Source organism: Lithobates pipiens, unplaced genomic scaffold (genome assembly GCF_037356315.1).
Source record: "Lithobates pipiens isolate NorthernLeopardFrog02 unplaced genomic scaffold, aLitPip1_a1.2 Scaffold_22, whole genome shotgun sequence".
NCBI classification, from domain to species: domain Eukaryota; kingdom Metazoa; phylum Chordata; class Amphibia; order Anura; family Ranidae; genus Lithobates; species Lithobates pipiens.
This window is the reverse complement of record NW_027507784.1, coordinates 324154398-324179541: the sequence shown is the minus strand read 5'-3', so window position 1 is coordinate 324179541 and position 25144 is coordinate 324154398. Positions and strand designations below refer to the sequence as shown.

Genomic DNA, 25144 nt, shown 5'->3' with positions numbered 1-25144 from the left:
CTATTCCTTGCCAGTGACATTTATACAGTAATCAGTGGCTATTTTTTAGCTCTGATCGCTGTATAAATGCCAAGGGTCCAAAAAAGTGTCAAAAGTGTCCGATCTGTCCGCCGCAATGTTGCAGTCCCGCTAAAAATCGCAGTAAAAAAAATTATAATAAAAATGCCATAAATCTATCCCCTATTTTGTAGATGCTATAACTTTTGCGTAAACCAATCAATATATACATTTATTGCAATTTTTGACCAAAAATATGTAGAAGAATACATATCGGCCTAAACCGAGGAAGAAATTCATTTTTTTAGGGGATATTTATTATAGCAAAAAGTAAAAAATATGTTTTTTTTTGTTTTTTTTTTAAATTGTTGCTCTTTTTCTTTATTTCGCAAAAAAAAAAAAAAAAAATGCAGAGGCGATCAAATACCACCAAAAGAAAGCTCTATTTGTGGGGAAAAAAGGACGTCAATTTTGTTTGGGTGCAACGTCGCCCGACCACACAATTGTCAGTTAAATTGACGCAGTGCCGAATTGCAAAAAATTTCATTAAGGGGGCAAATCCTTCCGTGGCTGAAGTGGTTAAGATCTCACTGTAGTCTAAGGATGAGCCGAACACCCCCCTGTTCGGTTCGCACCAGAACCTGCGAACAGACCTAAACTTCGTGTGAACTTTAGAACCCAATTAAAGTCTATGGGACTCGAACGTTCAAAATCTAAAGTGCTAATTTTAAAGGCTAATATGCAAGTTACTGTCCTAAAAAGTGTTTGGGGACCTGGGTCCTGCCCCAGGGGACATGGATCAATGCAAAAAAAAGTTTTAAAAATGGCAGTTTTTTCAGAAGCAGCGATTTTAATAATGATTAAAGTGAAACAATAAAAGTGTAATATTCCTTTAAATTTCGTACCTGGGGGGTGTCTATAGTATGCCTGTGAAGGGGCGCTGTAAAAATGCTCTAACGCTAATAAACGTCGATAAAAGCTCAAAAACTTCCCCCACCAGTGTTTAATGTTTTTTATCCATTGAAAAAAAAAAAAAGCAAAACGCTAAAGAGGAAAAACGTTAAAGAACGCTAATAAACGCTAAAAAGTGCAATTGCAAAAACGTTGAAAAACTCACTGCAAAGCTACTGGCATTTTTATAACGTTTTTTTAATGTCCAGTGTGCATGAGGCCCCACAACTAACTATTAAATTATAGGTATTGCAATTTCCTTTCAAATTTGACTGTTTGTGAACGTAACGTATACAAATTTATCTGAAGTTGCGAATTTTCAGAAATAAAGAATGCCACATCTAAACAAATGGAATGGAACAGAACAAATTAATAATACATAATAATGATAAAGTTATTATTATTATTGTTATTTATTATTATTAGATCGTTACGTTCCATTCGTTTAGATACGGCATTCGTTATTTCAAATAATTTGTATCTTTGGATAAATTCATATTCGTTATGCTCACCATCAGCCAAATTTGAAAGGAAATTACAATACCTATAATTTAATATTTATTATTAGTTAATTATTTCAGATTTTCAGGTTTTCAAATTTTCAGATTTTCAAATTTCCAAATTTTACTTTTTTGAAATTTATGAAATTTCGAATATTTGAATTTCCTAATTTCTGAAATTCGGAAAATTCGGAAATTTGAAATTCGGAAATTAAAAAATTCTAAATTTTGGAAATTGAAAACATTTAGAAATTTCGGAATTAACGAATTGGTCAAAATTTGTTAAAAAACAAATTCGAAACTAAATGAATTTCACATGTCTAGATTGGCCCTAATTTACCTAGACAGTTACAGTTCACTAAAGTTTTACATCAACAATCTGTAACTCTGGATGTTGCGTGGAGTATATAAGATATAGAAGGTTACCCGGTAACATGCGATTCCAGCACCCAGCCAGGTCAGGCAGGTAGGTGACCTCTTACAAGCCAGCAGGTAAGTCTTCTTTGCCTTCTCATACTGCAATATAAATACAGACATTGTGGGAGATTCCCTAGAATTAGGATTTGCAGCCAGACATTATAGAGAACATAAGCCTCTTGGGTTCATATAAAGCAGGAACTTACCTCTCCCTCCTGGAGGTAGATGGACCCCAAACGGAGGTAGATGGGGTGCATGTCTGATGCATCAGACACCAAGCTGAGTGTGTGCTCATAACATTCCCGTGCCTCCCCTTTTCTGCCGCTCAGATAGCGCAGGTGTCCTGTGAACGCCCACACATCCGGGTTCTAGGGGGGGCAAAAAAGAAATTTAGAAATGCGCAAAATTAAAAAATTTGTTTAGTTTCAATTTGTTATTTACATAAATTTGTTTAGTTAAATTAGTTTAATCCATTTAATTCACTTTCCAAATTAATTTTGTTTATTCGTATTTCGAATCGATTTGAATAGTTTCGAAAAGTTTTCAAATCAGTTTCAAATAGTTTTCTAATCAGTCTTGAATTCAAAACATTTTCAAATTCGAACAATTTTCACGTTTTCCAATGAGAAAGATTTTTTTTTTTTTATTATTCTATTCCTTTATTTTCTATTATATTTTATTCTCTTTGGAAATTGGAAAACTATTCTAATTCAAAAACTAAATTTGAAAACGATTCAAAATCCGAAAAGTATTGGACTTCAAATTTCGTCCGTATTTTTTTTTTTTTCGTAAAATTTCGGATTCGTTAAAATTCGGTACTATTGTAATTTGGAGATTCGAACACATCCGAATTTCCAAAAGACGAAAATTCGTCCAAATTTCAATTCGGAACAAAACGAACCGCACATCTCTAAAAATAATATCAGTCGGTGATATTGCATCCCTAGGGCTCACTTTTCCTTACACTCGTATAAAGCACAAAACATCAGCTGGTCCCACAGTGGCTAATAAGGATGATGTTACTGGGCAACAGCATGAGCAATAAGAGTGTTACATATCTTATGCAGCGTACACAAGACCGGATTTTTCAACTGACTAATTCCGATGGTCTTCCCGACGGATTTTCTGCAGCGTTCCGACAGACTTTCCGAACTAACGGACTCGGCCACACACAATCACACCAAAGTCGACGGATTCGAACGTGATGACGTATGACCGGACTAGAATAAGGAAGTTCAAAGCCAGTAGCCAATAGCTGCCCTAGCGTTGGTTTTTGTCTGTCAGACTAGCATACAGACGAACAGATTTCTCGATAGGAACTTGGTCCGGCGGAAAAATTTGAAACATGTTGTTTCTAAAGTCCGTCAGATTTTTGGACAGCAAAGGTCCGATGGAGCCCACACACGATCGAATTGTCCAATGGATTCCTTCTGTCGGACCTTTGCTGTTGAAAAAAGTCTGGTTGTGTGTACGCGGCATTAGACACAATTAATTAAAAAAAGATGTAAACACTAGCTGAATCTGAGATTGAAGCGCCACACCAAAAGTTAATTGACCACTTATAAATTTATTCCAAAATAAGACTTTATCACAGAGCCAAGGCGTTTATGAGGTCAAATGTCCCCTTCATTAGGGCTTGAAGTGAGAGATAATGTACATAATGTACATCGATCACATTATGAAAACCCACCTAATATTGAGTAGATCCCACTTTTGCTGCCACAACAGCCCTGACTCATTGAGACATGGATGCCACTAGACCTCTAAAGGTGTATGCTGTGGTATCTGGCACCAAGCCATCAGCAGCAGATCCTTTAAGTGGTTTCACCATGGATCAGACTTGTTTTCCCAGCACATCCCACAGATGTTCAGTAGATTGAGATCTGGAGAATTTGCAGGCCAAGACAACACCTCAAACTCATAGTTGTGTTCCTCAAACCATTCTTGAACCATTTTTCAGTGTGGCAGGCTGCTGAAAAAGGCCACTGCCATCGGGGGGGGTTACCGTTTACATGAAGGGGTGTACTTGGTCTACAACAATGTTTAGGTAGGTAGTACATGTCAAATAACATCTACATGAAGGGCAGGACTCAATGTTTCCCAGCAGAACATTGCCCTAAGCATTACACTGTCTCCGCCAGCTTGTCTTCTTCCCATACTGCATCCTAGTGACATCTTTTTTCCCAGGTAAGCGATGCATGTGCACCCAGCCATCCATATATTGTAAAAGAAAATGTGATTTATCAGACCAGGCCACCTTCTTCAAATGCTTCATGGTCCAGTTCTGATGCTCCCGCGCCCATTGTAGGCGCTTTTGGCTGTGGACACGGGGCAGTTGAGGCCACTTGCTTGCAGTGAGGGGATACCCCCCACTTACTTCTACCCCTTTTCCATAGCTCCTTTATAAGTCTACACCTGGGTTACACTGCAGAGTGTACGGAGCAAGACATACCTGGTGGTCTATCTGTGATGCCTCCTGTAGGTTCTCATTGGCTGCGTCAAACTCTTTACGAAGAAGGTTTATCTGCGCACACATCAAGTAGTACTTACAGCTGGGCCCTCCGTCCGGGCTCAGGAGCTCATGTGCCAGGGCTCTCTGGACAAACTAAACAAAGGGAATTAGAATCTTGTATGTTAAAATCTGTGAATTTTTTTTAAGTAAACCTCACTCAAAAAAAAAAAAAATTCAGTCTTAGGTGGACACTGGGGCACCATGATCTGGATTCATAATTGTGGAATTTAAGAAGAGTTGAGTTTGTTTAGGTGTTCAAGGGATATATCATTCCTGAGAGATACAAGAAATTACGGTGGTATTCAACTAGCCAAAAAAACACTCAGAACTGAAATATTGATTTTGAGTGGAGCTGTATTCTTTGGATTGCATGATTTTTAGTACAGCAATCCTTAATGTAGCCACCCCACCCAAGTCTTAAGCTTCGTACACATGATCCGATTGTTGGCCAACCGAGCATCTGATTTTTGTCCAAAGGGCATGGGCCGGGAACTTGTCTTGCATACTAACGGTACACAATTGTCGGCCAACAAACGCGAACGTAGTGATGTACTACGAGGCATTTCAGGTCTTGAGCACCACCTTTTGGGCCCCTTCTGCCAATAGGCTGTCATTCAACATTTGTTGGCCAAAAGTTGGACAACAATTGTCAGAAGGAGCATACTATTGCCCCGTACACACAATCAGATTTTCCGACAAGAAATGTTGGATGTGAGCTTGTTGGCAGAAAGTCCGACCGTGTGTATGCTCCATCGAACATTTGTTGTTGGACTTTCCGCCAACAAATGTTGGCTAGCAGGTTCTCAAATTTTCCTGCCAACAAATTTTGTTGTCGGACTTTCCGATCGTGTGTATAAAAGTCCGTCGCACAAAAGTCCATGCATGCTCGGAATCAATTCTCACCAAACACAACATTAGCAGAAGGAGCCCAAAAGGTGGCACATGACTACTCAACTTCTTTTATCGGCTCGCCGTACGTCTTGTACGTCACTACGTTCGTAATTGTTGGTCAACATTTGTGTGACCGTGTGTGTAAGAGACAAGTTGGAGCCAACAACCTTCGAACAAAAATCCACAGTTTTGTTGGTGGAATGTCCGATCGTTTGTACGGGACATAACAGTAAGATTTTAGGACAGCAGTCTGTCAACAGACAATCCCCTGCCAACAATCATACTGTGTGTACGAGGCTTTACACTTACCCCAGCAGGCTGCACAGCTAAGAAAAGCCGGACATATAAAAGATAACTGTACAAAATATACATCTATTCTTTAATAAAGCTTAAAGAGGAAGTAAACTCTCCCACTCTGATGCTTCTCTTCATTTAGTCTATTATAATAAGTAATTATCAGACTATAGCCACTGTAATCCAGCCCAAATAGCATATTACTTACTGTTTAAAGAAACTTTAAAAAACTTGTTTCCAGGGCTTAGGCAGCACCATCTTAAGTATTGTTTTCTGAGTCCACAGTGGAGTGTATTTCCGCCCTTACATTGAGCACTTCCTGTACTGTTAATCAAGCCTCCTTCTCAATCCAATGTTTCTATGGCAACCCTGCTTCCCTGTTAATAGCTGACTTGTTTTATTTCATAGTATTTACTTGTGCCGATGTCTAATGTTTCCCTTTGTCAGTCTTATCAGCTTCAGCTGATAAGACTGCAGTAATGGCCAAGTTTACACTGCATGTCATGTCACATGGTCACATGGTGTGTAGGAGGAAGCTCTGAAGGATTCTGAAGTCTCCTGGGAGTTCAGTGTTGTGTGCTGTAGGAAGTCCTGATAACAGATAGATTCGTTCTCTAACAGCCAAATTAAAAATAGTGCCTGCAAAACGCCCTGAAAAAGCCGCTGCTGTCTCTCCAATGTGAAAGCCCCAAGGGCTTTCACACTAGAGTGGTGCGCTGGCAGGAAGCTAAAAAAAAGTCCTGCTAGCAGCATCTTTGGAGCGGTGTGTACACCGCTCCTTCACCACTCTTGTCCATTGAAATCAATGGGGCAGCGCGGCTATACTGCCGGCATAACGCTGCTGCAGCAGCGCTTTGCGGTGGTTTTAAGCCTTTTGTAGCTGGTTTTTAACCCTTTCTCGGCCGCTAGCGGGGGGGGGGGGGGGGGGGTAAAAGCAACCCGCTAGCGGCCAAATAGCACCGCAAAATCGATGGTAAAGTGCAGCTAAAAATAGCAGCGCGTTACCGCCGACGCACTTAACGCCCCAGTGTGAAAGGGGCCTAATAGTTAAGTTATAACTGAAACAAAAAACAACTGAAACCACTACAACTGCAACAACTGAAAACAACTACTGAAACAACAACAAAAACAACAACTGAAAACAACTACTGAAACAACAACAGAAACAACAATTACAACTGAAAACAACAACAATTGAAAACAACAGAAACAACAACTGAAAACATCTACTGAAAAAACAACAGAAACAACAACTAAAACTAAAACGACAACTACAGAATTTTGGAACATTTGAATTTACGAATTTACAAATTTTCAAATATTCTAATTTACAAATATTCAGAAAATTCATCAAACAGATTTTCGTTAATTCAGATATTTCCGAATGAATGAATTTGTCGAAAATTCATTAAAAACGAATTTGGAATTCAGAAAAATGAACTGCACATGTCTAATATTCAGGCACTTATATTGAAATACATTGTTGCTGTAGTAATGATTACAGAACTGCATTCATTGTGTGTCTTTTACATCTGCCTGGAATTCACCTTTAACCCTTTCATTTATGAGCAGTGGTGTCAGGATCTCACCTGCATGGCATTGACTTGGGACAGGAACTGAGCCGTCTTCATGTAGATACTGCTGACAGCAGATGGAGGGTTGTGACTTATACTGGGCCGAGCGCCTGAGAAAGAAACATTTTATAGCAGAATGTTAGTGCTGTACCTAATCAGTCTCAGTTTTTTTCAGACATGCTCAGTACAATCTAGAGTTCTAGACAAATAAAAGGAAACCTGGACAGAGCAATATTTAAAATGCCATTGCTGACTTCTGCTTGTGGAAATGCTAGTCACCTGGCTGTCATGTTTATTCTTTGACTTCCATACCCTCTAATCTTGTCCAGGACATTTACCTGCGTTTACCTGTACTGCACATGGATGCAGTTCTGTGTTCTGTTTCATAATTGCTTTAGTCCAGGGGCTCTAAACTTTTCAGTATGAGGGTCACATCATCATTTATACATTTTTGTGGGCGGCCAAAAAAGATTCCCCCTTACATCAGGTTTCCCATCAGAGTACCCCTATTTCATCAGGGTTCTCATCAGAGTCCCCCCTTAGATCAGGGTCCTCATCAAAGTCCCCTCTTACATCAGAAGTGGAGACCATCGGCAGCCTCTGCTGACCCTAACCTTAAATCAGTGTACATTGAGGATACGCCTCTGACCCTTGTTGGGGGCCGGATAAGACCTTGTAGCGGGCCAAATGTGGTTTGGAGACCCCATATTTAGTCATTTCTCACCATAACCTGTAGGGTCCAGGCCCAATTCCATAGAAGCCATGGCTTCCATATACTGCACTGAGGATGGCCAAAAAAATGAATAAATGGCTCTGTAATATTAGGCAGCATTTGCACTATACACCAGTGTTTCTGTATGTGCTTTGGCTGATGGGACATGAAGGAATCCTAAAATGAGCAACAGTCCTCTTATTTTTTGGGATAGGTGATGGAATAAGACACGTGAATACCTTCTGTTTTATGAAGGCTTCACTGTGCTTCACACTCATTAGAATCGGGGGCTTCTTGATTCATTTAGTTTTTTCAAATCATAAACGCTGTGGTCCCACTGTCCCTTATAATACACATATTAATAGAAGTCATGTGGTTGGACATAGTTGGGTAGATAGATTTGGGCAGCTTTAAAGGACAACATGATCTTGAGATCCCTCACCTCTCTGAGATACAGCTTTGCTTTTGGAGACAGTGGATGAAGGGGATTTTGGCACAGCGTTTACTGTCTTCTCTTCCTGGGGATGGCTGGCTTGTGACGTACCTCCGGATGCCGACTGGACTCTGGACGAGGTTGGTGCATTTCCGTCTGTTACATCAGCTACTTCTTTGGAGCCTGCTCCTGTCAATGCAAAAGTTAGAAAAAAAAATGATTACAGAGAGGAGACAGTTGTAAAAGATTGCCTAATGCTGGCCATACAATGATAATGAAAAAGAAAAACATAACAGCTACCTCCATCCATGCTATATAGCAGTGGTCTCCAAACTGTGGCCCTTTGCTTGCCTCTATCCGGCCCTTGGGACAGTTTTCCTTCCACTGATACAAGACACCATTCTTCCCACTGACACCAACAATGGGGCATTATTCCTCTCAATGACACCAATGATGGGGCACTATTCCTCTCAATGACACCAATGATTGGGCATTATTCCTCTCAATGAGGCCAATGATTGGGCACTATTTCTCTCAATGACACCAATGATGGGGCACTATTCCTCCCACTGACACTAATGATAGAGCACTATTCCTCTCAATGACACCAATAATGGGGCACTATTCCTCTCAATGACACCAATGATTGGGCACAATTCCTCTCAATGACACCAATGATGGAGCACTATTCCTCCCAATGACACCAATGATGGGGCACTATTCCTCACACTGACACCAATGATGGAGCACTCTTTCTCCCTTGAATGCCAATGATGAGGCAGGGGAGAAGGGATCACCGCTCCAGGTGGGTGTGTTTGAGAATGGCACTCTCCTCAAGGTGGAAGCAGCAGGTGCAGGCTAAGCATATAGCAATTAGAGGAAGGAGGATCTGGACAGCCACACTTCACTAAAAACGTCTGTATTGTATAAAATATCAAAAGTTCAAACCACAGCAGGGTACAGGATAGATAAGTTGACGCGTTTCACACTCTCAAAAGTGCTTAGTCATAGCCCTCGGCCTGCCCTGTGATTTCCCTCTGTCTGATTCCCGATTGTGACCTTGGCTCATTTAAGGACCTTGTTTCTACTAATCCGTCGTTTGACTTCTGACCACTCCATTATCTCCAACCCTCCCATGCATGACCTCAGCTTGGCTCCACACCTGAACATCGCAAACCCTTCCCGTAATCCCAATGAGACTCCAATCTCTTGGCTAGAGAGCTACCCTGCTGACCATCTCCAGAAGCAGCCACCAGCGAACTGGACTTTCGGCACCCACACCACTTTGTGCCTGGCACTGTCTGTCACCACCTTCAAGGGTGTTTGCATCAGAACCGCAAGGGAAGCCCCCTTGTCACTTTGGCCTATAAACAGGTGCTTGATTGTTTTGTAACCACTGAAATATGTTGGCTCATTTTACAGTTTCTCAATGCTAATAAACTAGAGCTTGAACTTTTGCATTGGTTTAGCCCTGAAATTAATATTATATAGAAAATTAGACCCGGGGAGATTTATCTTACCTTTATCACTGGTCTCTGCAGCGGCAGTCCTTCCACTGTCTGGTACTCTGGATTTTGCATGAGCCACCGATCTTTCCAAAGCCAGCTCAACCTGGTGAAGCTTTCCAGCCTCCGAGAAGGCCATCTCCATCCGGATGTCATTGCCCTGGACCTCATAGAAGAGCCCTGTGTGATACATAGAGAAGGAGGTTCTCCTCAGTCATTCAAGCCTGACTGCTCTAAAACAATTGTAGCTAAAAAAAAGAGAAACTGCTGGAACTATTTCCAGAATAGGAAAAATACCAAAATACTGGTGCCTTAAGGCATAGTTTAGAGCACAAAGACTGATTCCCCACCCCTTCTTACTTCAAATTCTTACTAATTTTGCACCCCCTAAGCATTTTGTACCGCATGCTATGCCACTGACGAATGACCTGATTTACACTATATAGCCTGAGGTTTGTGAGCTCCTGACCATCACACGAGTATGAGCTTGTTGGGCATTCTACTCCAAAACCATGGGCGTTAATATTGCGTTTCCCCCAATTTTGCAGCTATAAAAGCCCTCACCCTTCTGCAAAGGCTTTCCATAAGTTTTGGAAGTTTGTCTTTGGGAAAAACAAATACATACCTAGCACAGTCCAAGCCAAGACACTGCTCGGGTGAACACAAGTTGCGTCTTCAAAAAACACCTCGGCATCCTCATTGTTATCCATCAAAACAGCTACCATACCACACAGGAGCAAACTGTATATAGAAAAAATAGTGTTACCACATGTGCACACCCCAGCCACTAGAAGGTAGACATACATGATTATTCGAAGGGCCCTTGAGCACACAAAAATTAGAACAATGTGGGTTATATATTCAGACGGTGATTGCTCTGGAGTGTTGGTTACCTGTGTAAATGTTGCCGGTTTAAGAGCAAGGCCTCATGGAAGCATTGCCGAGCTTTGATAATATCACCAATCAAAAGGCTGAAGCTTCCATACTCCAACCAATGATCAGGAGACTGACGGTCACGAGCCAATCTCTACAGAGAAATAACAAACATAAGGGACATGTTTACAACTCCGACTGATCAGATATACTGGATTAGCCAACAGGAAATTAAGATGCTAATACACATACTCTTTGATTTTTATATTGTGAAAAAAGGTGCAGCGTGGTGTGATGGCAAAAAAACACTCAGAAGCCAGTTGCAAAGAAAAGAACTTGTAATAATGTAGAATAAAATAATTGACAAAGAACCCAGTGGGAAGGCACCTGACTGAGAACATTAACAGAATACAACAGATGTGCCAACTGTGGCCTGGCTGGTCCATAGCCAAATGGGGAGGTTTTCAGAAAGGATGATGTGCCCCTATCCTTTCCCTATACGTTTGAAACCTCTCCCTGTCACTAATCACGGTCCCTGTCAGATGTGTGACCTGTCCCTACCCACACGCTAAATGCATGCCAAGCCTGGGAGCCAGGGCCTTAAATGGGTTCTACCTGTCCCAAGATGGCTGCCAGAGTCACATGGAGTAGCAGCATCCAATCATATAGCTTCCCCAGTAATCCAGGAAACCATAAAGGAACCAAGTTCTCATTGAATTCCCCTCCAACTGCAATGCCGCTGCAGTCGAGTGTCATCTACAGTGGAGAAAATAGACTGCACCTGCCTACATGTGTCTGGGACAAGAAATTAGGGAGCATACCTGCTCCTCTATACCCAGAAGTACCAGGTATTTTATTTGCTACTGGCAGCCAACCAGAGCAGTGGGTGATTGATGGAAAAGGGCATATGTGTCACTAGAGAGTGGGGAAGTGTTCTAGGATACCTACATGGACACAGTACGGGTTGCTTTAAAACATTTTCCATATTATCACACCTTGCTCTCAAGTGGCAACAGCCCGTGGATCCTTTCTTCTCAATAATCTATTGAGTTAGCATCACCCTTTTTGCTTCTAGGTTCTTATGATATAGTGCTTTCCAGTGGAAGGAAGCAGGCCAATACATAATGAATGGCAGTGGTTAATAGATCTGATCCCAAACAGTGATAGATTCAGACTGAATTCTATACATTTGGATGTTCCAAGCAAAATTCTAATTTCATTTGTTATATTCGGCGGTTCGGTTTCCCCAAACAGCTCAGGTTTTTTTCTTTCTTACGTTTCTGCTGTTGCCTGGACACTTTTAGCTTGACTGCCATTGCTGCCAGGTCTCATCCTTCTATCTTAGTACCCATTGTAGATATTTTTAAGGGCTTCTAGGCCTGTGAAGAACTGCTTTTTTTCAGTCTACATCCCAATCTTTAAATTTTTCGGCCCTGTTTTTCGGCCCCAGGAGAGCTTTTAGAAAATGTGGCCAAACCAAAGCTTAAAGAATTCTCAATCTCTAAATTCTCACTCTAGTAATCAGAACTGTGGCCTTTAGCAATGGGGAATCTAATAGAAAGACAAGGTTGTACCTCTCCAGGTGAGAACAATCCTCCCTCCATCGACCGGGTGCAGATCCAGTCCGTGGTCTGTGTGGATAGCCAATAAAGAAAGTGATCGTTTTTCCTCACTCCAAGATATAGAGGGTAAAAAATGTTTCTTTATTCTAAATGCAGACACATAACATCGAGAAGACAATGACACAGACACAACGACACTGTGTCTGTGTCATTGCCATATTGATGTTATGTGTCTGCATTTAGAATAAAGAAACATTTTTTACCCTCTACATCTTGGAGTGTGGTCAACGATCACTTTCTTTAGCAATGGTGCCCAAGGTTCAGCTCCAACCAAGAAGTTGCATGGATTGTGTAAGTTCTCCCCATGTTTGTTTGGATCAGAATTTCTCAACTTTTTTAGTTGTGGCATCATTTAAAGTATGGAAAAATAGAAAAAATCTGCGCTTGGTAAAAAAACAAATAAAAAATCAACAGCTGAACACCATAACCAGGATACTGGGCACAAAGAAAATAAAAGAAACAAAGTGCAGCGCTTGGCCACTAAATGTGAATGTGAAAAATGTGCAAAGAAATTTATTAAACCAAATACACCAATACTGTGAAAAAATTATTTGAAAAAACCTTTTTAAACTCAAGTGTCCAATGAAATAATAAAAAAACAAGTTGTGAGTTCAAATGTCCATATGTAAATTAATACAAAAAATATACGGTAAGTAATGTCCAGTGTATATATAAACTAGAAATAACTGAAGCTTGTTTATTCAATGAAATAATACTTGACCACGTGGACCCAGGCCTGGTTCTTTCCTTCTGTGCCTTTGCCTTGGTCCAACATATCTGGAGACTCGCTGCTCTGTTCCTGGTAAAGACTTGCCTGGCTGACGTCCCTTCTGGTTCCTGGTCCTGTCTGCTTCCTCCGGCTATGCTAAGTGATACGTTGTTTGGAGGCCTGCTGAGAGCATCCGTGGGGATCCGAAGATCACGGGACATCTGAAAGATCGGGATAATCTCCGGCATCTGGTTATCGGGACGTCTATGTGATCTGTGATCGAAATTGCGCAGTTTGACCTCCCCTAACAGGGGGTCACTGGGGCTCTGGTAAGCCTCCATCTATTAGGCCGCGTACACACGCGGGGACTGTTCGCTCAACTTTGTCCGCTGAACAGTGTTTCGGCGGACAGTCCGCTCGTGTGTGGGCTTTCAGCGGACAGTTTCAGCGAACAGTCTGCTGAACAAAGTTTTTCGGAATTTCCGAAAAACTGTCCGCTGAAACTTTGTTTCAGCGAACAGTCCCCTCGTGTGTAGGCTTGTTCGTCAAACTAAGTTCCGCGCATGCTCAGAAAGGATTTACATGCCGAAGTTTGCATTGCAGTGTATAGGACGTCGTTTTCTAGTCCCGTCGTACGTGCCGTTCACGTCATCGCGCACGGTTTCAGCGGACTGTTCGTTCGTCGTGTGTGGCCAAGTCCGTCCATGCTAATTTTGAGCGGACTGTCCGCTGAAACTGTTTGACGAACAAAGTTGAGCGAACAGTCCCCGCGTGTGTACGCGGCCTTAGTGGTGTTTAGAGGTAAAGGGTCCACGTGGTCAAGTATTATTTCATTGAATAAACAAGCTTCAGTTATTTCTAGTTTATATATACACTGGACATTACTTATATTTTTTGTATTAATTTACATATGGACATTTGAACTCACAACTTGTTTTTTATTATTTCATTGGACACTTGAGTTTAAAAAGGTTTTTTCACATTATTTTATCACTTAAAGTATGCAAATTCTCAAGGCACCCCAGACTAAAATGTAAATGTTACTAATCAATGGAAAACCCGAGCCTGGGATTATACACACAACCACATTGATGAAATTACCTTCACAACAGAAGCCTCTATTTTCTTTAGAGGTCCTCCCATCACATCATTGTTCCTCTTCACATCAGATGCCCCATCATATTAGAGAGACCCCTACACATCACAGTCCCCCCCCATTATATCAAAGGGTCCCCCTTGTCACCATAGTCAGAGACCTTCCATCACATCAGAGCCCCCATCACATCAGAGTATCACCACAGATTTCCCTGCTGGATCACAAAGACCTCTAATCCATCTCTGATCCAGGACAAACTGGGTCTCATGCTCTCGGCACACCAGGGGAGCCCAGAAGGTGCCCTAGTTGGGAAACACTGGTTTAGATTTCCATTTGGTTGCTTTGCTTTCCTCCAAAGATCCTACTGGTTGGTTTCTGGGATCTTGGATACCCAATGTCAGTGTCTCTATGTTCTTTGCAAAGAGCCTCTGTGACCAAGCCCTGGTGAGCGGGCGAAACATATGAGGAAGATGTGGATGAAGCAACACTGGCTGTGGCCACATTCATCTACATACTACTGTACTGGGTTGGTGAGTGGCACCCTTTCTTCTCTTTGACTTTGCAAAGAGTTGTAGAACATGCTGTGAATTATTATATCATACAAAACACTTCCATACCTCCTTATAATACATTTCAGCTAGATTGTAATCTTCATTCATCTCAGCTTCCTTGGCAAATCGCAGCAGCTGTTCCGTATCTGTCATAGGATTGGGGGGAGTCTCTTCTTTGTCATCAAACAGGGTCTAGGGGATGAAATAAAGAGACCCATGGCCAACTGAATTGATGTGCTCCCAAACTTTTGAAATATCTGGTGTAAACCAATGTAATTGTTCAGGTTTCCTACTTCCCATATGTTTCTTCCTAGACCTCAATGTTTCTTACCTTATTCAGAGCAATGTGCATCTGATCCACCAGATAAATGTACAGCTCACTCAGGAATGCCTGGAGCTGGTCGCGGTCCTCAAAAGCTGTGGTCCTCAGGTACTTCTCCCTCACAATCTTCACCACTGCATGCTACACAAAAGATTACATCATGGTTATATCTGAAAAATATTTTATTTCATCCATTTCTAAATCATGGCACCATGCACTATGCCGTTCAGCGTGCATGATGATGACAAATCATTAAGCCCTAACCAACGCATTTCATCAGAATGTATGTCATCTGGGGAAGTTTCAAGTTTGTTGTTCACAAGTATATATTTAAATTTGATCTATTTATTATTTTATGTGCAATTGATTCATTTCTATGATTTTGGTTGAATGAGCTATGTGATTTGACTGATTACTTTGGGAAATTTTGCACAATTTAAAGGGCTAGCGCAACACAATTGATTTAATGATACAAACTTACCTGCCTGATCACAGTTATCTACCAAATGTATGTGCATTCCTGACACAATTTTGGTTGTGCCTGAATGACTTAATACTGTGTGCATCTGCGGGATGATGACATCCCTCATCTACCAATCAAGGGGCCACAATGTGCATTAGACGCTTCAGCAAGTCAGACAGAGCCCGCCTCATTTCCTGACTGGAGGACATCCAGTATCATCTAGCTCTTTCAATTCTTTCAACCATGAAGGCATCACAGATAGGCATAACCTAGGGAGGTGTCACGATCGTTCCACCATCCCGATCGTACATAGGAGACTTACCCGCAGGGTTCCTGTACAAGAGGATCGTCGGTGCCCTCGGACGCGGGTTGGCGCACACGAACGCACGCGAGTGCATGTAGTCCCTAACAGGCGCACGCGGGTGTGCGCGTTGATACGAGCGAGCGCACGCGGCTGCGCGATAATCCGATCGGGCGTACGCGGGTACGCGGGGTCACGAACGGGAGCACGGTCACCCGCGGGGGTACGCAAACGTACCGTGCGACCGGTTCTGGCGCCCAACAGGCTATTTAAGGGATCAGCTTCTGCTCCACGGTGCTGTCCTGTCTACAGTGTTCCTGTGACTTCTGCTACCAGTTCCTGTGTGTTCCTGATACTGTACCCGGCCTGTTCCTTGACCTTGTCTGTTTGCTGCCTGCCTCCGACCCTTTGCCTGATTGACCACGCTTCTGCCTTCTGCTCTGTACCTCTGCTGCCCGATAGTTGCCGACCCGGCTCGCCTCTGACCACGCCTGCCTGTCCTCCGAGTTCCAGCACCTACTACCCCTGTGGTTCCTGCTCGACCACCTGTGCCAGCTGTTCCTGCAGTTCCTGTCCGGCTTCCAGCGCTAGTAGCACCTACCGTTCCAGTCAGCTACCTGTTCCGGCTGTGCCAGCCATCTGCTATCCGGCCTGGCACTTGTGTCCTCCGGACTCCTGAATCCCTGTCTCCACCTCCAGGGGCTCACGAGCCGGAGGCTTACGAGGCGCCGCTCCCTGCACGTTTGGGCTCTCCAACCAGGTACGTGACAGTACAGGACAGCCATGACCGAGCCCTCGCAGGGAGCCTCCCCAATGGATGAGCTTTGCCGCCACCTAGCCGGCCTCACCCAGGCCGTGAAAAACTTGCAAGAAGGCTACGGCCGTCTGGAAGAACAGGTCCAAGCCCTATCTGCCGCAGCCCCAGCTGTCCCTGGACCTTCAGTTCCGCCTTCAGTGGTAATGATGCCGCCTGAACCAAGGGTCCCTACGCCAGACCGTTTTTCCGGCAACCGAAACAAGTTCAGGGCCTTCCGGAACTCCTGTGAGCTCTTCTTCGCTCTTCAACCCCGGACCTTTTCCCTCGAGGCAACAAAAGTGGGGTTCGTCATCTCCCTATTAACCGATGAGCCTCAAGCCTGGGCACACCGTCTCCTAGAACGTAAAGACCCTTCTCTGGACTCCTTAAACGCCTTCTTCCAAGCAATGTCTCGGCTGTATGAAGACCCCCAGCTTGCTGCTACCGCAGAAGCAGCCCTGCACGTGCTCCAACAAGGTCGCAGGCCAGTGGAGGATTATGTGTCTGAGTTTAGACGCTGGAGTGCCGACACGGAGTGGAATAACTCAGCCCTCCGCTACCAGTTCCGCATGGGACTTTCAGAATCATTAAAAGATGAACTGGCTCGCGTGGGAATTCCTGAAACCCTTGAAGCGCTCATCGATCTCTCTGTCCAGATCGATAGGCGCCTAAGAGAACGACGTCAAGAGCGTTCCTCTTCTACTTCTCGCCCAGTCTGGATGTTGCCACGGGTTCCTAGTCCTAACCCCCCGGTCCCTTCTGTTCCTGCCCCGTCTTCTCCGGACTCGTCAGAACCTATGCAATTGGGTCTACTCCGCCCATCCCTGACGCCTGAAGAGCGCCAACGCCGAAGAGCCAGTAACCTTTGCCTCTACTGCGGAGAATCGGGACATTATGTTCGCACTTGCCCTGCCAAGTCGTGTAAGTGCCTTCTTATACCCCCTGCCTCTCCTTCTACCCTGCCAAGTACCAGTACCATCTCTCATCTGGCTGTGCCTCTTCTTTTACAGTGCTCAGGAAAGACTATCAGCGTCAACGCGATTATTGATTCTGGGGCCTGCAGCGGCTTTATGGACTTGTCCTTTGCCTTAAAGAACAACATTCCCCTTCGGCCTAGGGTAAAGGGACTTTCAATCTACTTGGCCGATGGTTCCACTCTAAAGTCCGGACCTGTGACCCAGGAGACGTTCCCTCTTCATGCCATCATCGCCGGAGCCCACCAGGAGCTCCTGTGTCTGGACATTATCAAGTCTCCACTTTTTCCTGTTATCCTTGGCATGCCCTGGTTGAAGGCTCACAACCCTCTGATAAATTGGTTCACTGGAGGAGTAGAGTTTCCGTCTGCCTATTGCCGTCAGCACTGCCTCCCAGTCGCCAATACGGACCTTTCTTCTCTACTCTGCTTGGAGACAGACACCGAAATCCGACAGGCTGTGCCCGAGGCTTATCACCAATTTGTGGATGTGTTTAGTAAAAAGGGCGCTGAGACTTTACCTCCCCACAGACCTTATGATTGCCCTATCGAATTGCTCCCGGGGGCAGAGATCCCCTTCGGAAGGATCTTCCCCTTATCCGAGTCCGAGCTGGGAACCCTGAAAACCTACCTGGACGATAACTTAAAGAAGGGTTTTATCAGGCCATCCACTTCCCCGGCAGGTGCAGGGATTTTCTTCGTCCAGAAGAAGGACCACTCCTTACGGCCATGTGTGGACTACCGAGCACTCAACAAAGTCACAATTAAAAACCGATACCCTCTACCGTTAGTGCCCGAACTGTTTCAGAGACTGGGGTCGGCCGAGATATTCTCCAAACTAGACCTACGGGGTGCTTACAACCTCGTACGTATTCGTGAAGGCGATGAATGGAAGACCGCCTTTCGTACTCGCTTCGGGCACTACGAATATCTAGTTATGCCCTTTGGACTCTGTAATGCCCCTGCTACGTTCCAACATTTTGTAAATGATGTCTTCAGAGATTACCTAGACCTGTTTGTGATTGTATACCTCGATGACATTTTAATCTTTTCTTCCTCTTTAGCCGAACATCGGGAACATGTGAAGAAGGTCCTGGCTCGACTCCGCCTCCATGGTCTATACGCCAAACCAGAAAAGTGTATTTTTGAACAGCTAAGTATTCAGTTCCTTGGACTAGTCATTTCAGTAAAGGGAATAAAGATGGATCCCCAGAAGATCTCAGCTATCTTAGACTGGCCCGCTCCCTCTGACAGAAAAGGGGTCCAACGGTTTGTAGGGTTCGCCAATTTTTACAGAAAATTCATCAGAGGATTCTCCTCCATCATCTCCCCCATCACCGAACTGACCAAACAGGGTCAAAAATTTCAATGGACTCCTAAGGCACAAGAAGCCTTCAAAACCCTAAAAGACCTGTTCGTCTCTGCCTCAATCCTAAGACACCCCGATGCTGCGCTGCCTTATATCCTGGAGGTGGATGCTTCGGAAGTGGCCGTTGGGGCAGTGCTCTCCCAGAGACAGGGACCTAAGTCACTTTTGCACCCGGTGGCCTTCTTCTCCCGCAAGCTTTCGGAAGCAGAGCGGAACTACGACGTCGGCGACCGAGAGCTGCTGGCAATCAAAGCAGCGTTGGAGGAATGGCGCTACCTCCTCGAAGGCGCTTCCCACCCAATCCTGGTCTATACTGATCACAAAAATCTAGAGTATCTTAAAATCGGCCAAGCGACTGAAACCAAGACAGGCTCGGTGGGCACTCTTCTTTTCTAGATTTGTGTTCCACATCACGTACAGGCCCGGATCAAAGAATGTGAAACCCGATGCTCTCTCCCGGATGTACAACGAATCAGTGGAGCTCCCTACTCCTGATACCATTCTCCCCCCAGGAAACTTTCTTCTGCTTCAGGAGAGTCTACTTTCCCGAATTAAGCAGGCCTCCAGCGATCCCGCTCTCCCACCTGACATCTCTTTGACCCCCAGAGATGGTCTTCTCTGGCATCAGGACCGAATCTACGTTCCCCAAGAAATACGTACCGCAGTTCTCAGCTCCTGCCACGACCACCCACTGGCCGGCCACTTTGGGGTGTTCAAAACCACAGACTTGCTCCAACGCACGTTTTGGTGGCCACAAATGAAAAAGCACTGCAGGGAATATGTGGAGGCATGCACCACATGTATCAGGAATAAGGGTAGCAAATCAAAGGTTTGGGGCTTGCTGAGACCGTTGCCTATCCCGGATAGACCATGGAAGATGATATCCATGGACTTCATCGTGGAACTACCTCCCTCTGAAGACTTCTCCACAATCTTGGTGGTGGTAGATAGGTTTACCAAGATGGCCCACTTTTTAACTATGAAGGGGACCCCGTCGGCCACGGAGTTGGCTAGGATCTTTATTAAAGAAGTGGTAAGGCTCCACGGTATCCCTGCTGACATCACCTCTGATAGGGGGGTACAGTTTACGTCCAGGTTTTGGAAAGCCCTCTGTGGGGCCCTGCGAATTGAGCTTCGCTTTTCTTCGGCCTATCACCCGCAAACCAACGGCCAGACCGAAAGAACTAATCAAACACTAGAGCAATATCTGCGGTGTTTCTCTTCCTTCTCCCAGGATGACTGGGCATCGCTCTTGCCATTAGCAGAGTTTGCATACAACAATTCCATTCATTCGGCTACCAAACAGTCCCCGTTCTTTGCAAACTTTGGCTTCCATCCGCTTTCCCTACCCGGTAATCTCCCTGAATGTTCAGTACCAGCGGTACAGGAAGACCTTAATTTTTTCAAGAGCAACAATAAGATCCTTCAGGAAACTCTGGCCAAGACTCAGGAACACTATAAAGAGGTCTTTGACAGGAAGAGAAGAGGGGAGCTCGACCTCCAGGTCGGGGACCAGGTCTGGTTGTCTACGCTGAATCTGAAGCTAGCTTGCCCATCCAGGAAACTGGGCCCGAAGTTCGTGGGTCCATTTCCTATTGTAAGGAAGCTAAATGACGTGGCCTTTGAGCTGAAACTCCCTGAGTCGTTTCGGATCCATCCGGTCTTCCACGCCTCGTTACTCAAACCTGCAGTTCCGGACCCCTTTGCCGATCGGAGTGCCAACCCCCCAGAACCTGTGATGATTGATGGGGAATTAGAATTTGAGGTCGAGTCCATCCTGGACTGCAGGAAAAGACGGAATCAAACTCAGTTCCTGGTTAAATGGAAGGGTTATGGCCCTGAGGAGAATTCATGGGAACCAGAGTCCAACCTGCATGCAAAGAGACTGATCCTTGCTTTCAAGAGGTCCCATCCGGATAAGATGTCACGATTGGGCATCCGGAGGTTGCCCCTTGGGGGGGGGGCAATGTCACGATCGTTCCACCATCCCGATCGTACATAGGAGACTTACCCGCAGGGTTCCTGTACAAGAGGATCGTCGGTGCCCTCGGACGCGGGTTGGCGCACACGAACGCACGCGAGTGCATGTAGTCCCTAACAGGCGCACGCGGGTGCGCGTTGATACGAGCGAGCGCACGCGGGTGCGCGATAATCCGATCGGGCGTACGCGGGTACGCGGGGTCACGAACGGGAGCACGGTCACCCGCGGGGGTACGCAAACTTACCGTGCGACCGGTTCTGGCGCCCAACAGGCTATTTAAGGGATCAGCTTCTGCTCCACGGTGCTGTCCTGTCTACAGCGTTCCTGTGACTTCTGCTACCAGTTCCTGTGTGTTCCTGATACTGTACCCGGCCTGTTCCTTGACCTTGTCTGTTTGCTGCCTGCCTCCGACCCTTTGCCTGATTGACCACGCTTCTGCCTTCTGCTCTGTACCTCTGCTGCCCGATAGTTGCCGACCCGGCTCGCCTCTGACCACACCTGCCTGTCCTCCGAGTTCCAGCACCTACTACCCCTGTGGTTCCTGCTCGACCACCTGTGCCAGCTGTTCCTGCAGTTCCTGTCCGGCTTCCAGCGCTAGTAGCACCTACCGTTCCAGTCAGCTACCTGTTCCGGCTGTGCCAGCCATCTGCTATCCGGCCTGGCACTTGTGTCCTCCGGACTCCTGAATCCCTGTCTCCACCTCCAGGGGCTCACGAGCCGGAGGCTTACGAGGCGCCGCTCCCTGCACGTTTGGGCTCTCCAACCAGGTACGTGACAGGAGGTCTGCTGTTTTCAGGAAACAGCCTCTCCTTCCAGCTTTGATCTATCTGCTTTGCAGAGAAAAGCAAAGAGAACTATTGATGATAACACTGGTTCCAAGTGCTATTGAAATGTTTAAACAAAATGGAAAGGTTTTGTATAAAATTTAATTAGCATGTTGATCAAGGTAAAGAGATGAATCAGGAAGGCAAATTACAAGCAGATTATTTCTACTGTTTCTACCTTGATTTGTTCCTCTTATTTGTACCTTGATTTGTTCCTTGAAAGCAAAATATTTTCCGGAGCAGTTTAACTCATAGTTGAGCTGACACTTCTGTTCTTCTAGAACTTGGGGATCCACCTCCACCCCATTGGCAGCTTGCTGACCGAACAGATCGCAGTATTCCTCCAAAATGGCCTTCGTTATGCTGGTGACCTGGCTCTGATAGTCAGAAACTGCCTGCAGAATTCAGAGAGACACAAGGGATGGTTAAAGAGGAACTCCAGGCAAGCAGCTAAATGCACAGTTGAAATGCAAAAATCTTTTTATCTGCCTAACCTATGCTGAAACCATGTGATAGATTTTATCTCCTAGGTGTGGCATTGGATTTAAATTAGCAAAGATAAATCCAAACCCCAGCAAATGTTTGTTTATTTTTTAATTAGTTTTGGATAGAGCAGGGTCAAGTTTTTAAATTATGGAGATTGTATGGGCAGGAAGCAAGGGAGTCTCCCCAAAGGGGTCAGGGAAAAAATTACAAATCTGATAAATGAGAAATATTTATTTATTCATCCCTGCTTTATCCTAAATGTAAAAAAAAAAAATGATTAGGCCTTAAATCAGTGGTCTTCAAACTATGGCCAACAGGCCAGGTGAGGTCTTCTGCTTGCATTTTTATGGCCCTTGTGGCACTAATCCTCCCACTGATATGAGGCACTATTCTTCCAACCAACAATGAGGCACCATTCTTTCCACTAACACCAATGATGAGGGATTATTCTTTCCATTCTTGCACTGACACCAACATTGGGGCACAATTCCACCCACCACTGACACCCAATGATGGAGCACAGTTCTTTCCACTGACACCAACACTGGGGCATAATGCCTCCTACTGAGACCCAATGATGGGACACTATTCCTTTCACTGATACTAAAGATGGGGCATTACTCTTTCCCCTAGCACAAATGATGGGGTCCTACTCCTTCCACTGACACCAACGATGGGGCACTATTCCTTCCACTGACACTAATGATAAAACACTATTCTTTCCACTGACACCAATGATGGAGCATTATTCCTCCCAATGACACCAATGATGGAGCAATATTCTTTTCACTGACACCAATGATGGGGTACAATTAAGAATTTTTTTTATTCCCATTGACCACCAAGCTTAGGGCATTGTTTACTCCCACTGATGCTGGGTCATTTTCTACTCCCACTGACCCTGACCACAGTTTGACCCCCCTAAAGTCTGAGGGACAGTAAACTGGTCCTTTGTTTTGAAAGTTTGGGGACCCCTGCTATAAAGGATAAGTGTACTTTAAGACAAAAGGGCACTTATCCTTTTTTGCCCCTTTGCCTTGACTTAACCTAACCCAACCTCTCCTTTCCATAGACTCTTACTTACCTCAATCCAATTGCCGTGATATCCGGTGTTTTTTTTTTACATCTAGTGCCACAAGTCTTTCCCATCCTGGTCATGCCTACACAATACAGCCCCAGAGACTTTTATGGGGTAATGCCCCTAGGGCCAAAGATTATCAGGGATAACCTCAGGGACGTCTTTGAGGCTGTAATGTGCAGGTGTGGCTAGGAAAGTGGAGACTTGCACTGCTGGATGTAAACATTAAAGAGGAAGTAAACCCTGATGGGTTTACTTCCTCTTTCATTCCCTGTAAAGGCAAAGCATAATGGACTACTATGCATCGCATAGTAGTCCATTATGTGTCACTTACCTGACACAGGAGCCAGCGATGTCACCGCTGTCCCCTGTAGTCCGCGCTGTCTACGGCGCATGCGCCGTAGACAGCGGTGCCTGTCTTCGGACAAATATCTCCTAAACCGTATAGGTTTAGGAGATATTTCTTGGACCTACAGGTAAGCCTTAATCTAGGCTTACCTGTAGGTCAAAGTGGTTTGTAAGGGTTTACAACCACTTTAAGCAAAACTGTTGCCATCATGTCTCAGTGGGTCCTTCTGGAGGGGCAAGGTAGGTTAGGTTAGGTAAGGTCAGGGCAAAGGGGGCAAAATGGATAAGTTCACTCTGTCTTAAAGTTTACTTATACAGCACTTTAAGAAAAATTTAAACTATTATGGGGCTTGTTATTTGATACTGTTATACACACTCTGGAGCTTTTGTTTGAGCATTATAATAGGCATTTCATTGTTGAAAGTGCTGAACGTTCACGCAATATACCGATGATGGCCTATATACACAGCTGTGAATTATATATTATGTCCATCAAATCTGAATCCTCACCTTCTGGGCATTGGCTGTCCGCCGGTTAAGCTGTGCCCGTGGTGGGACAAGCTCCTTCACCCTGTATGATGAGACAACATTGAGTCAGTGTGACTGTGAAATTATCTTGTATATATTATTACAAAGTGTTAGAATTCACAGATATTCATTACGGCTGGTGGCACTTGGGTGGCTTATTATTTTCCTGCTGAAGATCGTATGTCAGGCTGATCACAGGTTTTATGGGCACTCTGTGAGACAGATATAGTTATAAATTGGCAGCTGTTATCTGACGCTGTGGTCTGCTGGTCGTAAACACTGGTGGAAGGGAATTAGCAGCTGTGGAGCTCTGTGTTAGGACTTCTGACCTTAAAACACTGATTGCTTTCTACACTGATTGAAGACTAAGGTTTGTAAATGTAAAAATGTAATAGAGGTGCCCAACCTGTGGCCCAGGGGATGCACATCACATACCAAAGGGCACATGCAGGCTTAGGGCTGCAGGTTGGTCATCAGGACAGGGTTCTAACTTCAGACCTTGGACCCTAGCAGTCTGTAATGGGAACATTGATTAGGGTAATAGCACTGATCTCTACTAGCCTCATGTAACATGTTACTAGTTTCGTTTCGTCTTCTGCAGCATATCCCCAGCCAACAATACAGCATGTACACACTCTCTGACCCTCATTTCCTCTATTAAGTCTGCAGCTTCTGAAGTCCTTTCAAGCTTTACTTATATTTAATGAACATTATGTGCGGTCCTTTGTTGATGTTAGGGGCTGCATTTGAGGTCCCTTTTAGCTGATTAGTGGACAACCAATGGGTTAGAACCTATTAAGAAGGGTGCCCTCTTGACAAAGGCCAGATTGTAAAGAGTGCCCACTTGAGCAGATGTCAGAGTAAGAGTGTGCCAACTTAACCAGAGAGTAAGGTGGTGCAGACTTGGAGGCACCAGAAGCCAAATTGGGGATGGAGTAAGCACCTCCTCACCACTTTACTTAGGCCCTGTTCACATTATCGCATAGTGGGAATGAACGTTTCCGCAATGTGATTTTGATGTCACAACTTTCTTACGAT

At 44.7% G+C, this 25144-nt stretch overlaps 1 protein-coding gene across 4 annotated transcripts in view; it reads right to left on the bottom strand.

Annotated features, from left to right (window-relative positions):
- The window catches only part of CFAP70 (cilia and flagella associated protein 70), a 77924-nt gene that overhangs the window by 11879 nt on the left and 40901 nt on the right, over nucleotides 1-25144 (bottom strand). For 3 of the 4 annotated variants that reach the window (XM_077449534.1, XM_077449535.1, XM_077449536.1), the window contains 12 exons: nucleotides 24089-24149; nucleotides 21870-22061; nucleotides 14969-15100; nucleotides 14704-14829; nucleotides 10680-10813; nucleotides 10412-10527; nucleotides 9802-9966; nucleotides 8291-8470; nucleotides 7152-7246; nucleotides 4318-4470; nucleotides 2072-2233; nucleotides 1875-1964 (listed from right to left, as the gene is read on the bottom strand). In XM_077449534.1, the coding sequence (XP_077305660.1) occupies nucleotides 1875-1964; nucleotides 2072-2233; nucleotides 4318-4470; nucleotides 7152-7246; nucleotides 8291-8470; nucleotides 9802-9966; nucleotides 10412-10527; nucleotides 10680-10813; nucleotides 14704-14829; nucleotides 14969-15100; nucleotides 21870-22061; nucleotides 24089-24149 (1606 nt within the window). The remainder of the gene's footprint in view (nucleotides 1-1874; nucleotides 1965-2071; nucleotides 2234-4317; nucleotides 4471-7151; nucleotides 7247-8290; nucleotides 8471-9801; nucleotides 9967-10411; nucleotides 10528-10679; nucleotides 10814-14703; nucleotides 14830-14968; nucleotides 15101-21869; nucleotides 22062-24088; nucleotides 24150-25144) is intronic. The other variant, XM_077449537.1, reaches the window with a different exon arrangement.